This window comes from Ailuropoda melanoleuca, chromosome 10 (genome assembly GCF_002007445.2).
Source record: "Ailuropoda melanoleuca isolate Jingjing chromosome 10, ASM200744v2, whole genome shotgun sequence".
NCBI classification, from domain to species: Eukaryota; Metazoa; Chordata; class Mammalia; order Carnivora; family Ursidae; genus Ailuropoda; species Ailuropoda melanoleuca.
The window spans coordinates 12,707,505-12,725,559 of NC_048227.1; the positions used below are offsets into that span (position 1 = coordinate 12,707,505).

Here is an 18,055-nt window from a genome sequence, read left to right on the forward strand (position 1 = left end):
GATGAGAAGAACTTGAACCTAAGAAAGAATATGTAATTTACCCAAGATCACTTTCAGGATTTTTATTTTAACTTCCCTCTGACCATGATCAGTTTTCCTTTTTCATGAAGTTCCTTAGGAACATTCTTTTTATGGGTGAATGTCATACTGACACATCTATCTGTTTCCCAATTTGGGGACATTTAGGTTCATGAAGCCTGTATTGGACTGTATCGGTCAGAGATTTAGAAATACCTTCGTTCAGATGCCTAGAGCTTCTTAGAAACGTGTGGCTCTTGGCAAGTGACTTAATGTCTTCAATTCTCACCTTCTCACTGTAAAATTGGAATTCTACAACCTACACAATGGGATGTGGGGAGGGTGGGGAGTTGTTATAATGTTTTAAAAAGGCAATCTATATCAAGTGTAGCATAGCCTCTTTCCTTGTTCTTCCTATGTGCTGACGGTAGCATATACATAATGTTCTACTGGGTTGTTTCCTAACTGCATAATATAATTTGTAAGCAAATTCCTATAGACGTTTTTGCTCCATTTTGGATATATATGTCAGAGAAGAGTTGAGCTACCTGATATGAAAATGGTTGAGGCTCTAGATGCATATCACAGAATTCTCTTCCGGGTAGAAAATAGACATTCCTCCAGGAGTGGATGAGTGTCTGCCTCACCACAACCATGCCAACATTGTGTATCCACGTTTATGGTGGTGGTTGTTTTTTTTTCAACTTTGTAAGATAAAAAAGAAATATACCTTTTTAATCTGCATTTCTTTGATTACTAATGAAGTTGAGCGCTTTTTTTCATAGTTTATTAGCCATTTATATTTCCTCTTCCATGAATTGACCTCTCTGCTTTTGAAAGAAAGGGTGAGTTTCCAAGAGCTAGCTAGAGAAAAGGTGCTCTGCTGATCATTACCACGGAGCCCTGGGGGCAGGAGTTGCTGGGGGGAGAGAATGAAGAGCCCCCAGGGAACTGCCGGTGGACCCTCGAGTTCCTAAACCTGAGTGGGGGGCTTTCTACACAGCCTGCAATCAACATTTATTTGCTACCTTTTTATTTGTTCTGTTAAGAAATAGTTTCGATTTTTGAGAGGGGGCTCTTCACGTTCCACTCAAGCCAGTGCTTATAATTCTTTTTAGGTAGACAACCAGCATGCCTATTCAGTTTGGGGTTTGTTTGTTTGGTTTTTTTTTTGCTCTGAGAGTCCCATTGGTTCATGGTGCATTGCTGTAGATCTTGCCTGAGTGTAGATCTTGCCTGAGTCTTTTATGATTCCTGCCATCCAGCCAGGAGCTGTGACTGCTCTGTAACCTTCTTATATTTAAATCTGTTGCTCACCCTCTCCTCATAGTGTTACAGAGCAGCAGAGCCCATCCATACTGATGTCTTAATATCATTCTCTCCTTCTTGGATTTATAGAGTAAAATAAACCCTCTGCCATAGAAATGCTTATTGATTACTGAAGTACATAATAAAGCCTAAGAATAAAGTAAGACCAAGTAATCGGTCCTATTCCTAGGGGATGACAGTAAACCCTGGCCAAGGCGGCTTCCACAGGCTCCCTTCTGCTCTGGAGCTAGGAGGCTCCCTTTTAATTAGGCGTCCGAATAGTAAGCAGTGAATGATAGAAACCAGACAAAAAGAGTACATACTGTATGATTCCATTTATATAAAACTCTAGAAAATATACACACTAATCCATACTGACAGAAAGCAGATCGGCGGGGGGAGGGGCGGTATGGGCAGGGACGGGAGAGCAGGAGTAACAAGGGAGCACACCGGAGACTTTTGAGGGCTGGGGATGTGTTCACCGTCTTGACTGCGGTGATGGTTTCATGGGTGTATGCATACGTACAAACGTGTCAAATAGTGCATTTTAAATATGGCTAGTTTATTCTTGTCAGTTATAGCTCAACAAAGCCATTAAAGCCACTTAAAATAAAAAGTAAGCAATATAAAGGGACAGTCCATGGCTCATTTTGTGCCAGATAAACTGTTCTCTTTTCTTAGGAAGTTATATTTTAAAGAATATTTAGGAGGACTTGTGAGACTCCGTTTCGCCTTCACATTTGGATAAATGGGGGTTTCAGAAGCCTGAATGGTACCATCAAAAATAAAATTAAAAGGCATTACAAAGGCAAGAGAGCCCTGTTCTTTCTGGATTCATTCTCCTTTCTTACATCGGAACCAGCTATCTTTAAAGATAGCTTTTTATGTAACCTCTTGGTAAAATAAAAGAAGCTGAGCGCTCTAGAAAATATCATTAGTTCCCTTGTCCCCTGACTCTTTCTGCCATGATAACCGCGCGAGCCCCCCCCCCAAGAGGTTCTATAAAGAAGAAATAAAAACTACTCCAAAATGTTGGCTGTCGGAAAGGGGACAGTCATTTTCAACACAAAGAGATGTTTGTTTTCCTTGCATTTTAACTCTTAATTTTTGACACAGTGGGAAGCTCCAGCATGGCTGCCATTTACAACGTAGCCATGCCATGGTGCTCTGATTGCCTCTGTCACAGGGGTGTTGTGACGGAAGGCCAGGAGACAAAGCAAATAGGCCAAAGACAGTGCCTGCTGCTGAGGAGCTGGTCCTTTTCTCTGCTCTTGAACATTTCTTTTCTCTGGCCTCACGAGGAGTCACTGAGGGAGACTGAAGCTGGAATTCATACAACCCCTTTTCAGTCCCCCTGATTTTAATCAGAAATACACAATTATTCTTTTCCTCCAAATAGAGAAACTCAATCCCCATTTTAAATTCAATTATTGTAATTGCAGCATTCAGAAAAATAGCACATTCATTTTCTAATAAGAGATTGTGGGCACCAAATTACTGCATATAGTATGTCAAAACAGGAAACTTGAGACTGGCAGACCAGTGGGTGTTTTTATCTTGGCGATTTGTATTTTCTTGCAGACAATTTATAGTAATCCTACCCTTCCTTGTTTATGATTTATAAGATAGGCTTTCAAGCCATCCTAAAATAAAGACTGTTGTTAGGTACAATTTAATTTGAAATGCCAGTTATGAATATGATGGATTCTAACAGGGGTAAGAGTGAAGTGCTTGATAGGGGGAAAAAAAAAAAGCTAAATCAGTTTCTGGATCCTCTGGAGTGGCAGCCCACCAAGTCTTTGGTTCTTCTTGAACCGCTGCCCTCTGACATTTGTAAATCACTTTGTCTCGACCATATTTCTATTCCTTTAGCTCCGCTTTTCACTCTCTTGCATTTTAAAACCGAAACAAAAGTCTAATGGGTGGGAAGTTGCTAATGTGGCCATTATGTTTCAGCAATATGAGAGCACCATAGTCCCTTTCCTCTTCACTTCCAGCTGGTTCAGTTGGCTTGAAGTGAGTCCAATGTAAAAAGAAATATTTTAGGATTTTATTCTCCTGATTTTCTTAAAGGAATAACCTTAAAATTGGATTTCTTCAAATGTATGGTGTTATTTTCTTTGGATTTTCTCTTACCTTGAAATTTTTTCTCTTTCTCATACACACATCCAGGCACCCATACGTTCAAACACTTTAGTATTCATTCCATTAACCACTGTTTATTTCCTATCTCCTCAATGAAACAGTTTCCATGACACCTTTCCTCAGATATTTTGCTCATGTAATTTCCAAATTCATTCTTTCACGTGTATTTATTGAGCACCTTTCAAGTGTCAGATTTAGGAAGAGCAGGATATAAGCAAACTCCGACCACAGTGTTGAAGAGGCAGAGAAGTCAGAGAAAGCCTTCATATCTATGGGAGAGAGAACAGGCATTCTGAAATAGGGTAGAAGTAGTCTGTTGGGACTGTTTGTTGAGTGTGCCTACTAAGTCCCAGGCATTTTGGTTATATTCTCCCAACGAATGTGTGCAACTACCAACGTTGACGCTCTCAAAAGTTTTATCTCCTCCCAAGATTACTGTGTTGGTTGGCTTGGTTAGATAAGTCCTTAAGTCGGCCTTGCATCTATATAAATTCTGTGCAAAGGGCTATCCAGGTCGCTCCCAACACTGATTGGTCAGAATCCCTGGACAGATTCCAAGATGGCTGGCTTCCTAGTTGTACCAATAAACACCTGACGCTTTTGATTTCCTTTCTATCTGCCCATTCATTTATTTTGCCAATTTGAATTCGAGTGAACATCTTGCTTTGTCAAAACCCACACATTGTCACTGTTCCCTGCATAACCTACACATTTGACTCCCAACTCTCATACCTGTGCGTTCTACTTTACTTGCTACTCTTTGACTGAACAATAAATCCAGATTATTATATCCACCCAGAAAAACGTGCATCAGGAACCTAAAGGAACACTTCGAAAATTGAATTCTAAGGTGCCTTGCCTTGTCGGCACAGCCGTACCTCATCTCGTTCCCTGTGTGGTGCTTCACCGTATGCCTTGTTTTACACGCACTTGAATTGAAGGTCTGTGGCAACCCTGAATTAAGCAATTCCGTCAGTGCCGTTTTCCCAGCACCATTTGCTCAGTTCATTTCTCTGTCCTGTTTTGGTGATTCTCGCGGTATTTCAGACTTTTTCATTTTTATTATATTTGTAATGGTGATCTGTAACTGGTGATCTTTGATGTCACTATTGTAATTGTTTTGGGGTGGCCTGAACTGTGCTCCCATCAGACAGTAAGCTTAATAGATAATGTGTTTGTGTGTTCTGACTGCTCCACTCACTGACTGTTCCCCCATCTCTCTCCCTCTCCTTGGGCTTCCCTATTCTCTGAGACACAGTGATTTTGAAATTGGGCCAATTAGTAACCCTACAATGACCTCTCGAGTGTTTAAGGAAGAGTGTCAAGTCTCTCCCTTTAAATCAAAAGCTAGAAATGATTAAGCTTAGTGAAGAAAGCTTGTCTAAAGCTAAGATAGGCCAAAAGCAAGGCCTCTTGCACCAAACAGTTAGTCAAGTTGTGAATGCAAAGGAAAGGTTCTTCAAGGAAATTAAAATTGTTATTCTAATGAACGCATGAATGATAAAATGAAGCAGCCTTATTGCTAACATAGAGAAAATTCAAATGGTCTAGATAGAAGATCAACCCAGCCACAACATTCCCTGAAGCCAAAGCCCAATCTAGAGCAAGGCCCTACCTCTCTTGAATTCTTTGAAGGCTGGGAGAGGTGAGGAAGCTGCAGAAGAATAGTTTAAAGCTAGTAGGGACTGATTCATGAGGTTTAAGGAAAGAAGCCATCTCTGCAACATCAAAGTGCAAGGGGAAGCAGCAAATGCTGATGGAGGAGCCTCAGGAGGTCGTCCAGAAGATCTAGCTAAGATCATCAGTGAAGGGGGCTACACCCAACAACAGACTTTCAGTGTAGATGAAACCGCCTTCTATTGGAAGAAGATGCCACCGAGGACTTGTGTAGCTAGAGAGGAGAAGTCAGTGCCTGGCTTCCAAGCTTCAAAGGACAAGCCAACTCTTGTGAGTGACTTTTAGTTGAAGCCAGTGTTCATGTACCATTATGAAAATCTCAGGGCCCTTCAGAATTGTGTTAAATCTACTCTACCCGTGCTCTATAAATGAAACAATGAAGTGTAGATGATGGCACATCTGTTGACAGATGGTTTACTGAATATTTTAAGCCCACTGTTGAGACACACTCCTCAGAAAATAAGATTCCTTTCAAAATACTACCACTCACTGACAGCATAGCTGGTCACCCAAGAACTCTGATGGAGACATAGAATGAGATTAATGTTATTTTCATACCTGCTAATACAACATCCATTCTACCTGTGGATCAAGGAGTCATTTCGACTTTCAAGTCCTACTGTTTACGAAATACATTTCATAAGGCTGTAGCTGCCATACGTAGTGATTTCTCTGATGGATCTGGCAATGTAAATTGGAAACTCTCTGGAAAGGCTTCACCATACTCAATGGCATTAAATACACTCACAATTTTATAGGAAGAAGTCAAGTATCAACACTAGTGGGAGTTTGGAAGGAGTTGATTCCAAAGCTCATGGATAACTTTGAGGGGTTCAGCATGCAAGGGGAGGCAGTCACTGCAGGGGTGGTGGAAGCAGCAAGAGAACCAGAATCAGATGTGCAGCCTGAAGATGGGAGTGCATTGCGGCAATCTCGTGATCAAACTTTGTTGAATGAGGAGTTGCTGCCTATGCATGAGCAAAGAAAGTGGTTTTTGAGATGAGATCTACTCCTGGTGAAGATGCTGTGAAGACTGTTGAAATGACAACAAAGGATTTAGAAAATGACATAAATGGAGTGGATAAAGCAGCAAACGGATTTGAGAAGGTAGACTCCAATTTTAAAAGAAGTTCTCCTGTGGGTGAAACGCTATCAGACAGCATCACATGCCACAGAGAAATCGTTCATGATTTCAATCAATGTGGCGAACTTCATGGCCCCCTTATTTTAAGAAATGGCCACAGCCACACCAGCGTTCAGCAACCACCACCCTGATCCGTCGGCAGCCGGCCACACTAAGGCAAGACCCTCCACCAGCAAAAAGGTTACGACTCACTGAAAGCTCAGATGGTGGTTAGCATTTTTTCACAATAAAGTATTTATTAACTAAGGTGTAGATGTTTTTTTTAGACATAGTGCTATTGCACACTTAATAGACTGCAGTGTAGTGTAAACATAACTTTTATATGAGCTGGGAAACCAAAAATTTCATTCGACTTGCTTTATTTCGATATTCATTTTATTGCAGTGGTCTGGAACCAAGCCTGCAATATCTCTCAAGGCATGCGTGTATTTTATCAGTGAAATAAAACCATTTGTTATTCCACTTTGAGAGGGAATGATAGTTTCTGTTTCTGCTTGTTTGTTTGGGCTGTTGTTTCCCTTTCTGTCTAGTATAGTAGCGAGTCTTCAAACACCTCCCAAGCAGAAATTCTTCCGGAATATGATTTCCCGTCTGGCAATAAAATTATAAAGAAATTAAACCCAACATTTAAGTAACGATCGTTACCTCATTTCTGTGTGTGATATAGCATTTCTTTCATGAAAGAGTTGGAAAAAGTAAAGCTATTAGTATTTCTTTCTGGCTGCTTTCAAATGCTTGAACTCATTTCATTCTAACAAAAATTCCGTGGAGTATATATCATTGCCATTTACAGCCTGGAAAAAAAGAAAGGTAGGCTCCAGGATGTTATGTGCCTTTGCCAAGACTGCATGGCTGCTAAGTTAGAGGGATCAGAATTTGAACCTAGGTCAGCCTCAGATTTAATGAGCACTTTCCAGAGCCAGGTACTGTGCTAGGTTCTCCTCTTAAGGGAGAGCTGCCTGGGGTGGGGTAGAAATGTGGCGGCCTGGCTGCATTCACTGCCACTTATGGTCATTGCAACCTCTTTTCAGTGTCAGCCTGCCTCTACCCATGCCAAGCAATTAATCAGAAAGATGTTTTTCAAGTAGTCTCTTTGTACAGTGCATGAGAGAGCGAGCGGGGCTCTATTGTCCTTGCTGGGAACATGAGCTGCGGAGGACAGAACTGGGTTCAAGTATCACCTGTGCTGTTGGAAGCCTTAACCTCTCATCTTGAAAACAGAGGAGTCCTAACACTTCCCTCCCAGAGCTGTTGTCAGAACATTCTTTTCTAATGACTGATGGCTGTCGGCTGGCTATTGTATGGGAAAAGATGCTTTGAGAACCAGGCTTTTCCAAAATAGAGGGCTCAGAGCTCCTCTGCTGTCATGCACCCTCCCCTCCTGCTGTTGTCCCTTCGGCTAGGAATTGAATCATGTAGGTGCCACTTAGCACGGAAAGCCGGAGCTGCATTCTGCGCCTCACAGGGGCTGGAAGGAAGAATGGCTTGCAGCGGCTTCATTACCTGGGGAAAAAGACTCAGAGTTACAGGCACTTTAAGAAAGATGCTTTTACTTTGAGTGTTGGAGAAAATAGAACAATTACCTATTGAAGGCCAAGTGGATGAAAAAACATCTCTGTTCATACTACCCCGATCATTTAATCTATTCAGATTCATCGTGTCTTCCTGAAGGTGGTTCAGGCCAGACTGTCTGTTCCTTTCCCAGGCTAGGGCACATGGCAATTGCCTGAGGGTCCCCACTAAAGACGAATTTCCTGCTCCAAGAGGAGATTCCTCTGAGGGCTTGTGCTCTCCGCTCAGTGTCAGATATATGCAATGAGGAGAAGGAAGGAGGGAGGGGGAATCCATAAATCATCAGATTGGTGTTGAGCATCTTTTAGGGTCCTTAAGACTGCCCTAGGCCCTGTGATGATTCCAGGGACAACCAGAGTGCTCTCTCGAGGAGCTCACCATCTGCCAGGGGAGCAAGACTTATATACGCGAAATCAATGAAGAATTAATTGTATTCTATTGAAACCACTGCGAGGTAGGATTCCAGCACCTGGCACACATCCTCTTAAGGAAGAAAAAAAGATACTCAGTCTTCGTTGAAGAACGAATGAATGCATGCATGCTTGCTGACATCATCTGCTGAGTGCCTCCTATGTATCAGGCATGGTTCTACACCTTTTAATGTTTATACACACACACACACACACACATTTTATTATTGTGTATTTATGAACTTGAATACTCTGAACAGCCCTGGGAGGTAGCATACTGCCAGTAGCCCCATTTGATAGAAGATGAAACTGAGGCACAGAACGGTTAAGTGAGTTACCTAAGGCCCTCCAGATCGTAAGTAGTAGAGCCAAGATCTGAATCCAGGCAAACTGTCCCCACAGTCTAGGTGAAAGAGAAGATGGGCTTTGCAAGAGCTCGTTGTCATTTTGGTTCAGACTAAGAGCTATCAGGCTTTGTTATCTGATCATCTGGCTTTGGTTTCCTCAAGATTGAGCTCCCACCCCCATTCTAGAGCCTAGACCCGCACAGACCAACCGTGTGCGAGTCCAGCCCGCCTGGGCTCTGACCCCGCCCGGTCTCTCATTTGTAGTTTCTCTTACCGAGCACATTTCTAAACGAGGACGGTTGCTCCGCTTTAAGGACATACGAATGGCTTGCCCTCACCTGTCAAGCATGATCCTTGTATTTTACCAGGCCCATTATGAACGCAATCTTTCTGTCGAAAATTTGCATACCTCCTTTCTTGAAAAGTAATGACAGCAATTTCTTTCCCTCCGCTCACTTTCTGAGTGTCTCATTTAACGGCACCTGTGAAACCGACAGGCGCAGAGATGAGAAGTGAAAGAGAGCAGTTGATTAAATCATCATCAAGCCGGGCCTCAGAAAGTCAATTCTGCTTGCCGTCTGCAATGATATCCTTTTATCTTAAAGTAATGAGCTATGGCACTTTTGCATCGGGTAATGCGATAAGTTCTATTAGCATGTTCCATTTGCCTCACAAGCAAGGGCAAGTCATTTTAGCTAGCTCATATCACTGCAATCAAAGCAATTGGCTTCCCAGGCAGAGAAGAAAGGGAAAAGGCTCAGGGTGATTTCTATGGATCACAACACAGCAGAAAAAATAGACTCTTGTATTATTTTAACCCATAACATGCTTTTCCTTTTTACTCATCAGCAAATTTGGGTTTTATTAGCTCACACAGGACTCTGAAAAGAGCCAAGGTTTCATTGAAGCAAACCCAGGGGGCTCAGGCCCCACCCAAAGAAGCAAGCAGCTGTGATCTGGAAAGGGAAGATTGCAACATTACAGGGGGTCACAAATATAATCCTGCCAGAGAACATAGCTGAGAAGGTCTCCCTGGTAATAATACTGTGGTCTCATAATAAACTCTTGCTTCACACCATCTTCAAAGTCATTTGTAATCGGTCCCCAGGCAGGTAGGGATTAATGCTATTGATGACTTAGAATCAGTAAATCAATGACAGAGGCAAGGGATCTGTTGCTTAAGCTTAAAAGAGATCATTTACAAATCACCCGGCCCTAGACTGTCAGTTTTACCTTTGGACAAGAAACTCATTTTTCTCATTTTGGCAACCACTGAGGCTTGTGGGCTCTGGATTTTAAGTAAATTTCATCTTTGGGGTTTATGTATGTTTATACTTGGCAAAGTGTGACTTCCTTTCTTCTAAGGGGGAAAAAAAAAGCTGAACTCCAAAGATTTGTGAAATATCCATTTCTTCCACTTCCAAAAAGCCCAACAATATTTTTAATGAGCTAAGTGGAAATTTACAGCATACAGATTGTTTTATGAAATATACCTGATTTGAAAGTGACAAAAAGGGGAAAAAATGTTGAAAATTAATTTGTGACCTTTAGAACTTCAAACTTGGACAACTTGATTTCTGGCAATGTGTTCGTACTTCTAATGAGTGGTCAGAATGAACCTAGCACATAGTAGACGTTTTAAAAATTATTTGTCGNAACCTAGCACATAGTAGACGTTTTAAAAATTATTTGTCGGGGGCGCCTGGGTGGCGCAGTCGTTAAGCATCTGCCTTCGGCTCAGGGCGTGATCCCGGCATTGTGGGATCGAGTCCCACATCAGGCTCCTCCGCTTGGAACCTGCTTCTTCCTCTTCCACTCGCTCTGCTTGTGTTCCCTCTCTCTCTGGCTGTCTCTCTCTGTCAAATAAATAAATAAAATCTTTTTAAAAATAAAAAATAAATAAAATTAAAAAATAAAAATTATTTGTCAAATGAAAGCGTGTGATCATCTGAGAGACCCCAGAGGAGAATAAGAAGTGTGCTGTTAGCCCCCTCAGATCACGTTGGCTATTTGAGCCCTGGCCAGTTCAAGCTGAGAACTTGCAAAAATGCCAGGTTCTGAGAGCTCCCCGTAGGAATAATAGGTCACCAGTACAGAATTCCAGAAGCTTCTGAAGATTTGCTCTCCTTTCTAGCTCCTGAACAGCTAAAGATTGGTAGACCTTAGATTATTTTCTAATGTGCTCGTTTTGTGACTGTTAGAAACTTTATTCTCATCTTTTTAAACCACTGTTTGGCAAACAAGTCTCTCGATTACTCTTTCGCTTTTTTAGAGCTGTTTTATTTGATCAGGCGTAGTTACTGCTGAGATGGGAGGGAAGAGGGCCAATGGTATCATTTTACCATCAGTAAGAATACCTCAAACCATTTTCAGGATTAAAATATTCCTTTTATTTTAAGGTTCCCAATAGCTTTGAATTTTACTTACAGCCCAAAGTCGATGTGAGAGCAGCGTGAACAGTGTGAAACGAGGGCTTTGTGGGGTGGCAGAAGACAGACAACATCAGAGTTGCCGTATGTGGGCACAGAATGACTCCATGTCTGTGCATGTACAAGGAACTGGGCAGACGGGAAGATGGTGGCGGACATGTTCCTAGTCACTGCGCTGCTACCTTACTTCTTTAAATAAGAAAATAAGTGTCATGTTTTCTCTAGGTGGCTTCTTCTGAAATTGCTTTTAGGTGAGGGATGTCTTTACAGTCGTAGATAAACCGCCTGCCCCAAAGGGAAATCGATTTGTTTTGTCACTGGCAAAGTTAAATTGTACTTGATGTTAGATGCTGTGGTTTACAAGTTGGGGTTCTCCCTCATTTTCCTCTTATTTCCTTTAGGCAGAAAGAAGAATAAAATAACTTTGTTCAGTGATGGTGTTCAGCCCTGACATCTTTGGTGGCAATGATAAATGGATTTGAGATACAAAATAACTGTTCCAGCAAGGTCCATTGAGCAGAATAGAGAGCAGTGCCCTCCTCAATGTCATTGTATGTGATATATTCAATGATTGCCACTTTCTGCTTAAGAATGCATTCCATCACGAGGTACCTAGAATTCCATCTTGTTCCTTCATTCCGAATGAGGCGGAGAGGTGTCGCAGACCTTGACTTATTTCGATTTGGATCAGAGTCTTAAAACACAGATATTGAGATTCCCAAATGGAAATGAGAAATGTTTGCTTTTGAGGAATAGACAGTAAAATCATCATCATGTCTTGTCCGGGCCTTTTAATGGAAGTCATTTCTCTCTGGGCCCCAACTCTAGGCTCTGCTAATGATTTTAACCCTGCCCCGTGTGTTCAAACCTCCACTGCACTGTGTTAAGCAGTTGAGTTAGTCATTGTTCCCCATGCCTTCTTTCTTTGGAATTGCTCGTTTTTTCAGAATTGTAGTTTGCTTATGTTACCTGGAATCAACCACAGTTTGAAGAATGCTAAAGAAGAATGGGATGGATTTATCAATATGATTGAGCACCTTCTATGTCCCAAGGCACTGCCCTTACCCACCCAGAGCCAACTCTCTAGGAGGGACGTCTCTCGTGGCAAACAGTGAAAATACAGCTTTGTAAGGGATGGAGACAGAAACAATTAATTCTAAGAAGAGTACTGTAATTCTAAGAATTCCTAATTCTAAGAAGAGTATTAGACAATTCACAGAGGGAACTGTGTGAGAATAGAATTCCAGGCAGAGGGAATTGATAACTGCAAAGATAGTAAGTCCTGGGCGTGTGACCAAGTGTGCCTGAGTGTGGGGAGAGTGAGGGGTGTGTTAAGAGGACACACCATGAGCTCTCGCTTAACTACCTACTGCAAGATTAGCATGGCAGCTGAGAGTAAGCATTTGGAAACTTTTATAGCAATTCGATGGAGTAATTTTATATCTCTTAAATATAATAACACATATTTTTATATGTCTTTTCTTTTTCATTTTCCTAGCAATTTATTTTTTTATTATATATTACAGAAGCATCAGTCTATGATGTATTGGAAATTAAGGGAAACAAAACAAAAACAAATGGTCTTTCTCCACAGAAAGCTTGAGACGCACTGTGTTGGAGGAATGGTTGGACGTGGGGAAGCAACATGAAGAGTTTTCATTGCCGTGGGAAGTGTCATAATGATCAAAGGGAAAATGAGGAGATTCACCCTGGTTAGTAAGGACTTGGGTTAGAAAAGGAGAAGACCATAGGCCCTGGAAAGTAGTTATTAGCCACTTGTCATGATGCAATAAAAGGCTGAACTAAAGCAGCGGCCATAGCGGTGGAGATGGTGAGGATTTAGAAAGCACAATCAGTAATGTGGGTAAGAGAGAAGATAGGTCTGCTCAAGAATGGAGTCAAGGATGAGACTGAACGGTGAAGGTATTACCAAGGACATGGTGGGAAAGGGGCAGATTTGGGGGGAGCAAAGATGGCGAGTCCGGATTTAGATGGCTGCTTGAGTCTGTTTGCAGGGCTTTGGTAAGGGGGCATAGCAAACAAAAACATGCATTGATAGCAGTTAACATTTATTGTCTACCCTGACTCTGTGCCACGCATTTTGTCTGAGTTGTTTACATGTGCTAACTTGTTTTATTCTGACTGTCCTTTGAGGGCAATGCCATTATTACCCACATTTTACAGACAAGTAAACTGAGATGCAGGGAACTGAAACAATTCTCCCAAAGTCACATAGCTGGCAGATGGTAGGCACAGAGAATTTTTTAGTCTCAACATATAAATAGTAGATGGAACCAAGGGAATCTTTAAGGGCTCCCCTGGAAATCACAGAGTAACAATAGGACTGCAGATTCAACTCCGGGGAGACAGTGACATTAAGGGGTATGCAGAGAAGGAAGGGCCATGAGAAGATACTAGGGAAGAGCAGCATTGGTGAGTACGTATGAGGGGAACATTCCAGGACGTTCAGTCGAAAAAATACAAATAACAGCACTGGGGAATTTTCTTACTAGATTATTTACAATCCATACGGTGGATCACAGCACAGCCTTTTAAAAAAAAAAAAAAAGTGATGTGACAGGGCAAATTTCACTCATTGAACAAAATATTTGACACATTATGTGAAAACAAAGCAGACTACAATATAGTAGGAATTTATTTTCATTTCTTAAAATGTGTGTGGGAAGGATGGAGGAAAACCTAGAAAGCATTATATAGGTGTATTAGCTGTTTACCTGTGGGTAGCAGGTTCATGGGTGATTTTTAAAACTATCTTCAGTAAATATGCATTAATTTTTTAAAGGAGGAAATACTGGGTGGGTACGTGGGTGGGTTGAAGCATTTAAAAGGTGGGAATTAAGTACAAAAGGAAGAAGTTGCCCCCAAAAGCTCACTTCTGATTTGTGAAACCAGAGGAGACAGAAGGTGAAGTTGAGTGGGGATGGGCTCCGGTGGCCGACGGTACCGTGCTTCGGTTTTTGAGGCATGTGGCTTGGATTTCGTGCTCCTGTTTCCCTCTTTTGTCAGTGGTAGGTTTAGGTCACGTATTTGAAGACGCAGGGAGCAAGAATTCTTCCCTGTTGGGGGGGGTGGGTGAGTAAGGCCTACTTGTTCCTTTTCACTTCTTACTTTTAAAATGGAGGCAAATATTTTCAGTGTTTCTCAAAGGGCTTTGAAATCCAGTCGTGGAGAGTACCCTGTCACCTCAAGCTGATCGTTAGCATGCAACCTGTTTGCTAATAAACCATTGCGGGGACCCTGATGTCAAAATGCTTAAAATGGCCAAATCAGCTGGGACTCCGTTTGTGCGTTCGACGTGCCTTTCCCACTTCTCAGCCTCACGCAGAACGGACGCCTGAGTCAGGAGGTGGCTCGGTGTGAACTCCTGTAAATTGGAGTGGGTATCTAGGGATTGGGGAGCAGACACTTCTTCTTTTAACCTTTCAAGACCAAGAATCATTTGGCCTAAAATCCACAACGTATTGAACTCAGGGTGTGAAAGCCATACAGTGTATTAAATGTGAATTTGAGACCATGAATTCTACCCACACTGACTCTATAAAACAGCCTCTCTTTTTCATAAAGCAGGCCCATAAACTGCTGCCAGTGAAGCAGAAAGACTCCTTAGGACTGTGGCTCGCTTTCCGTCTGGGGTTGTCAACAAACCCCCTTTATGGGTGGAATAGACCTCTTGTATGTGTCGAGCTTCTGGCTTTTTACACAGTGTGTTAGGAGCCAGGCTAGGCAAACGTTAGGCGCTGTTTGCTGAGTGCATTTATTGCCTTTGCATAATTTATGAGCTGGAGGGGTTGACCATCATTCGTCTCTGCCAGGGGCTGGCACTCGAGGCTCCGGAGAGCGGAGCTGTAAATTGGATGGTGCGCTCCTGCTGAGCTCACGGCAAAGTCCTCGGGTCAGTATGGGAATTTAATACCAGAAATGGAACTGTTTTCTCAGCGCACCATGTGGGCCCCAGTGCAGCAGAGACTGTTTTGGCAGACTCTGCGACTGGCCTTGTCGAGGAGCTGTCACTCACCCGGCATGTTGTGTGGGGAGCCTGAGCATTTTTAATCGGCTTGGCATCCGTGCTGCTTCCATAATGGATACCAGTAGGTCTCAGTTCTTCACCATATGCTTAACTCTGGAGACAAGGTGCTTCTGGGTATATCAGTAATTACTTGATGCAGAATTAAGTGGACCTTGAAATTAGAACTGGACTGTTGGAAAGCAGAAAGCTTAACACGTTGATAGAAATAACCATTCCCAGGGACATACTGCTGTGAGGATTGGTGGGGGGGCATGGACAGCGGTGGCTCTTTCCCAGCCTCCCCACTCCAGCTGCCCCCTGCACACCAGTCCTTGGGGACGTGGGCAAGGGCGGTGCCATAGCCTTCGGCTGTCGTTGATTACCTCACAAGGTGGACTGTGAACATCTGGGGAGATGAGCCCACCAGGCACAACATGCTTCTCTCTTCCACGTGCCCTCCTGAATCATGCTTTGTCACTCTTGAAAATCTGCCCAGAACTTAGGAACCTTAAAGAAGCCCTGATTAAGGGCAATGGGGAAAAAAATCACACAATCAGGAGAAGAGAGCCTCATCGGTCTGTTGTTCTAGGCCTTCAAAGCCCTCATCTCGCCTCTTTTGGTTTATTATAACAGAGAAATCACTCGTCAGGCAAAAGTAAGTTTAAACCATCTGAGTTTGGAAACCTGGTTGAAAACAATGAAGCCGTACTTGGTTAAAGCACGGTCGCTAAAACTCTGATCGCCCTGTGTCATGGAGGAGCCAGCATGGACAGTAGAAAATGATAGAACCTTCTAGTCTTGGGGCTCCTGGGTTGTGCAGTTGTTAAGCGTCTGCCTTCAGCTCAGGGCGTGATCCCGGCGTTCTGGGATCGAGCCCCACATCAGGCTCTTCCGCTAGGAGCCTGCTTCTTCCTCTCCCACTCCCCCTGCTTGTGTTCCCTCTCTTCGCTGGCTCTCTCCATTAAATAAATAAAATCTTTTTTAAAAAAAAAAAAAAGAACCTTCTAGCCTAGGAGTTTGTGATGTGAGTTCCTAAATTCAGTGCAGAGACGGTAAGCTAGAAAGAAGAAGTAATCTCCCAGGTGTGTCTTACAATAGCAAGGTGTCCATTTGGATGGAGTCTTTGTTACTCTCGATTGAAAGCTCTCTAACAATGGTTTAAATGATAAGGTAACTTATTTTTATCTGAACACAAATGTCCAGAGGCAAGCTGCTCTTAGGTTGGTTCAAGTGTCTCCTTCGTGCCATTGCCATCTTGTTTTTGTACTTACACTTGCTGCCTCATTTTTGCAAGGTGGCTGCCACAGATCTGGACATCACATCCTCGGACAATCATGTTCTAAAGGCAAGAAGCCAGTGCTTCCTGCTTTTCTTCTTTTTTTGAGGAGAGAAAAATTTTTCAGAGCCTTCAGCAGACATTTCCTCAAGTCTCAGCCGAGAGCATGTCATATGGCCACCCTTACCTGCAAGGAAAGTTGGAAAAGAGAGACTACCTGTCTTTTTCAATCTCAAAATGTCAGGAGAAGTTACAGACTAGAGAGAAGGGTTTTGTGAACAACTGTGGGTATCTAGCCAGTAGTGGCTGTTGTGTAAGCAAATTTATTTTCTGTTTCTGTTCATAGCTACATCAACTCCCGTGTCCAGGTGGCCACACTAAAAACCTTGGCATCATCCTAGACTCATCCCTCTTCCTTGTTTCTCATATGCATGTGTTACCACGTCCTTTTGGTTCTACCTTCAGAATTGCTGTGCCATCTGTTCCTCCCTTTCTTCAACCATGTGTCGTGCTGGTTCAGACAGTGCTGTAACGGTTGCCAAACGGTCACCCATGACCTGTGTCTTCCCCCAGAGCGCGTGGTCTGTCCTCCGCCCCGGGGGAAGTCATCCTAATGGACTATGGCTCTCATCATGCCACACCTCTGCTCAGTATTTGTGTTCTAGCTTCCTCTCTACTGCCAACCTGAAAGCTACTCTAGGGCCAATCCTGTGTCTCGGTTGAATATCTGTCTAGCTTAGCAGTGCTCACCAAGGACTGTTGAGTGAATGAATGAACATATTGATCTGCTGTGCATTCACTCTGACAAAACTCATCCCCCTTTTTCAAATCCGATGGGTAACAAACACTCTTCATTTAAAAAAGAAAATGTGGTTTTTACTTTTTCCCCTTCATATCTAATGAGGAAGCCAGAGTTTTGAGTTAACTCATTCCCTGATTATCCCAAGCTTAGCTCACCAGTAGGAATTTGGGATCTGTTAGATATGATATGAGTCTGCTGCCTTAAAACATATTTCTCTGCCCATATTATTGATTTGCTTCCCTGACCTCTCCCTGTTCTTGGTGTGTTTTTTGTAGAGAACATTCCCTCTTTTTTTCGGGGCCTTAGGAAAGGCAGCCATCACAACTGGTGAGCTCTGCCCATTATGTTCTGTTTCCTTCAGAGTCCAAATGAGAGAACACAGCGTCCAGAGGTTTACCTCTTTTTCTGTGTAAAAAGCACCAGGAGAGAGACAACCATTCACATTAGCTGAAGGTAGGAGGTCTCCATTAAGGTATTGATTTGCTCTGAATCGCAGTGAATGACCCTGATTCACCTTGATCCTGCGGCTGGATTGGCTCCTCAGTGGGTACCCCCTCTCCCGTGCAGTGGGGTGCTCACCGTTGTGATCAGGCACCTTGCCAGACCTTGTCCACAGGCCACAAGAAGGACCACAGAGCACAGGCATCAAATGAAATCAACAGAGCAGCTTCTCAGGGTTTTGCTTCTGATTCGGTTTATGAGCATTTGAGCTGAAGAAACTCTTTACGGCTCAGGCAACATTTCCTATTTCCTTTGCTTGTCTTTCCTTTATTCATTTATTTTTTTTTTTCTGTATCAAAAACAAAACTCTGCTCAATTTTTGAACTAACCCTTATTCTCTTGTCTTTCTTTTCAGTGTGACAGCGACAGTGACCAGGAAGAGAAGGTAAGCCCCCCGCC

At 42.8% G+C, this 18,055-nt stretch overlaps 1 protein-coding gene across 1 annotated transcript in view; it reads left to right on the forward strand.

Moving 5' to 3' along the window:
- Positions 1–18,055, forward strand: part of AUTS2 (activator of transcription and developmental regulator AUTS2) — a 1,158,739-nt gene that overhangs the window by 808,750 nt on the left and 331,934 nt on the right. Inside the window, 1 exon segment of the mRNA XM_034670021.1 lies at positions 18,012–18,041. Coding sequence (XP_034525912.1) covers positions 18,012–18,041 — 30 coding nt within the window.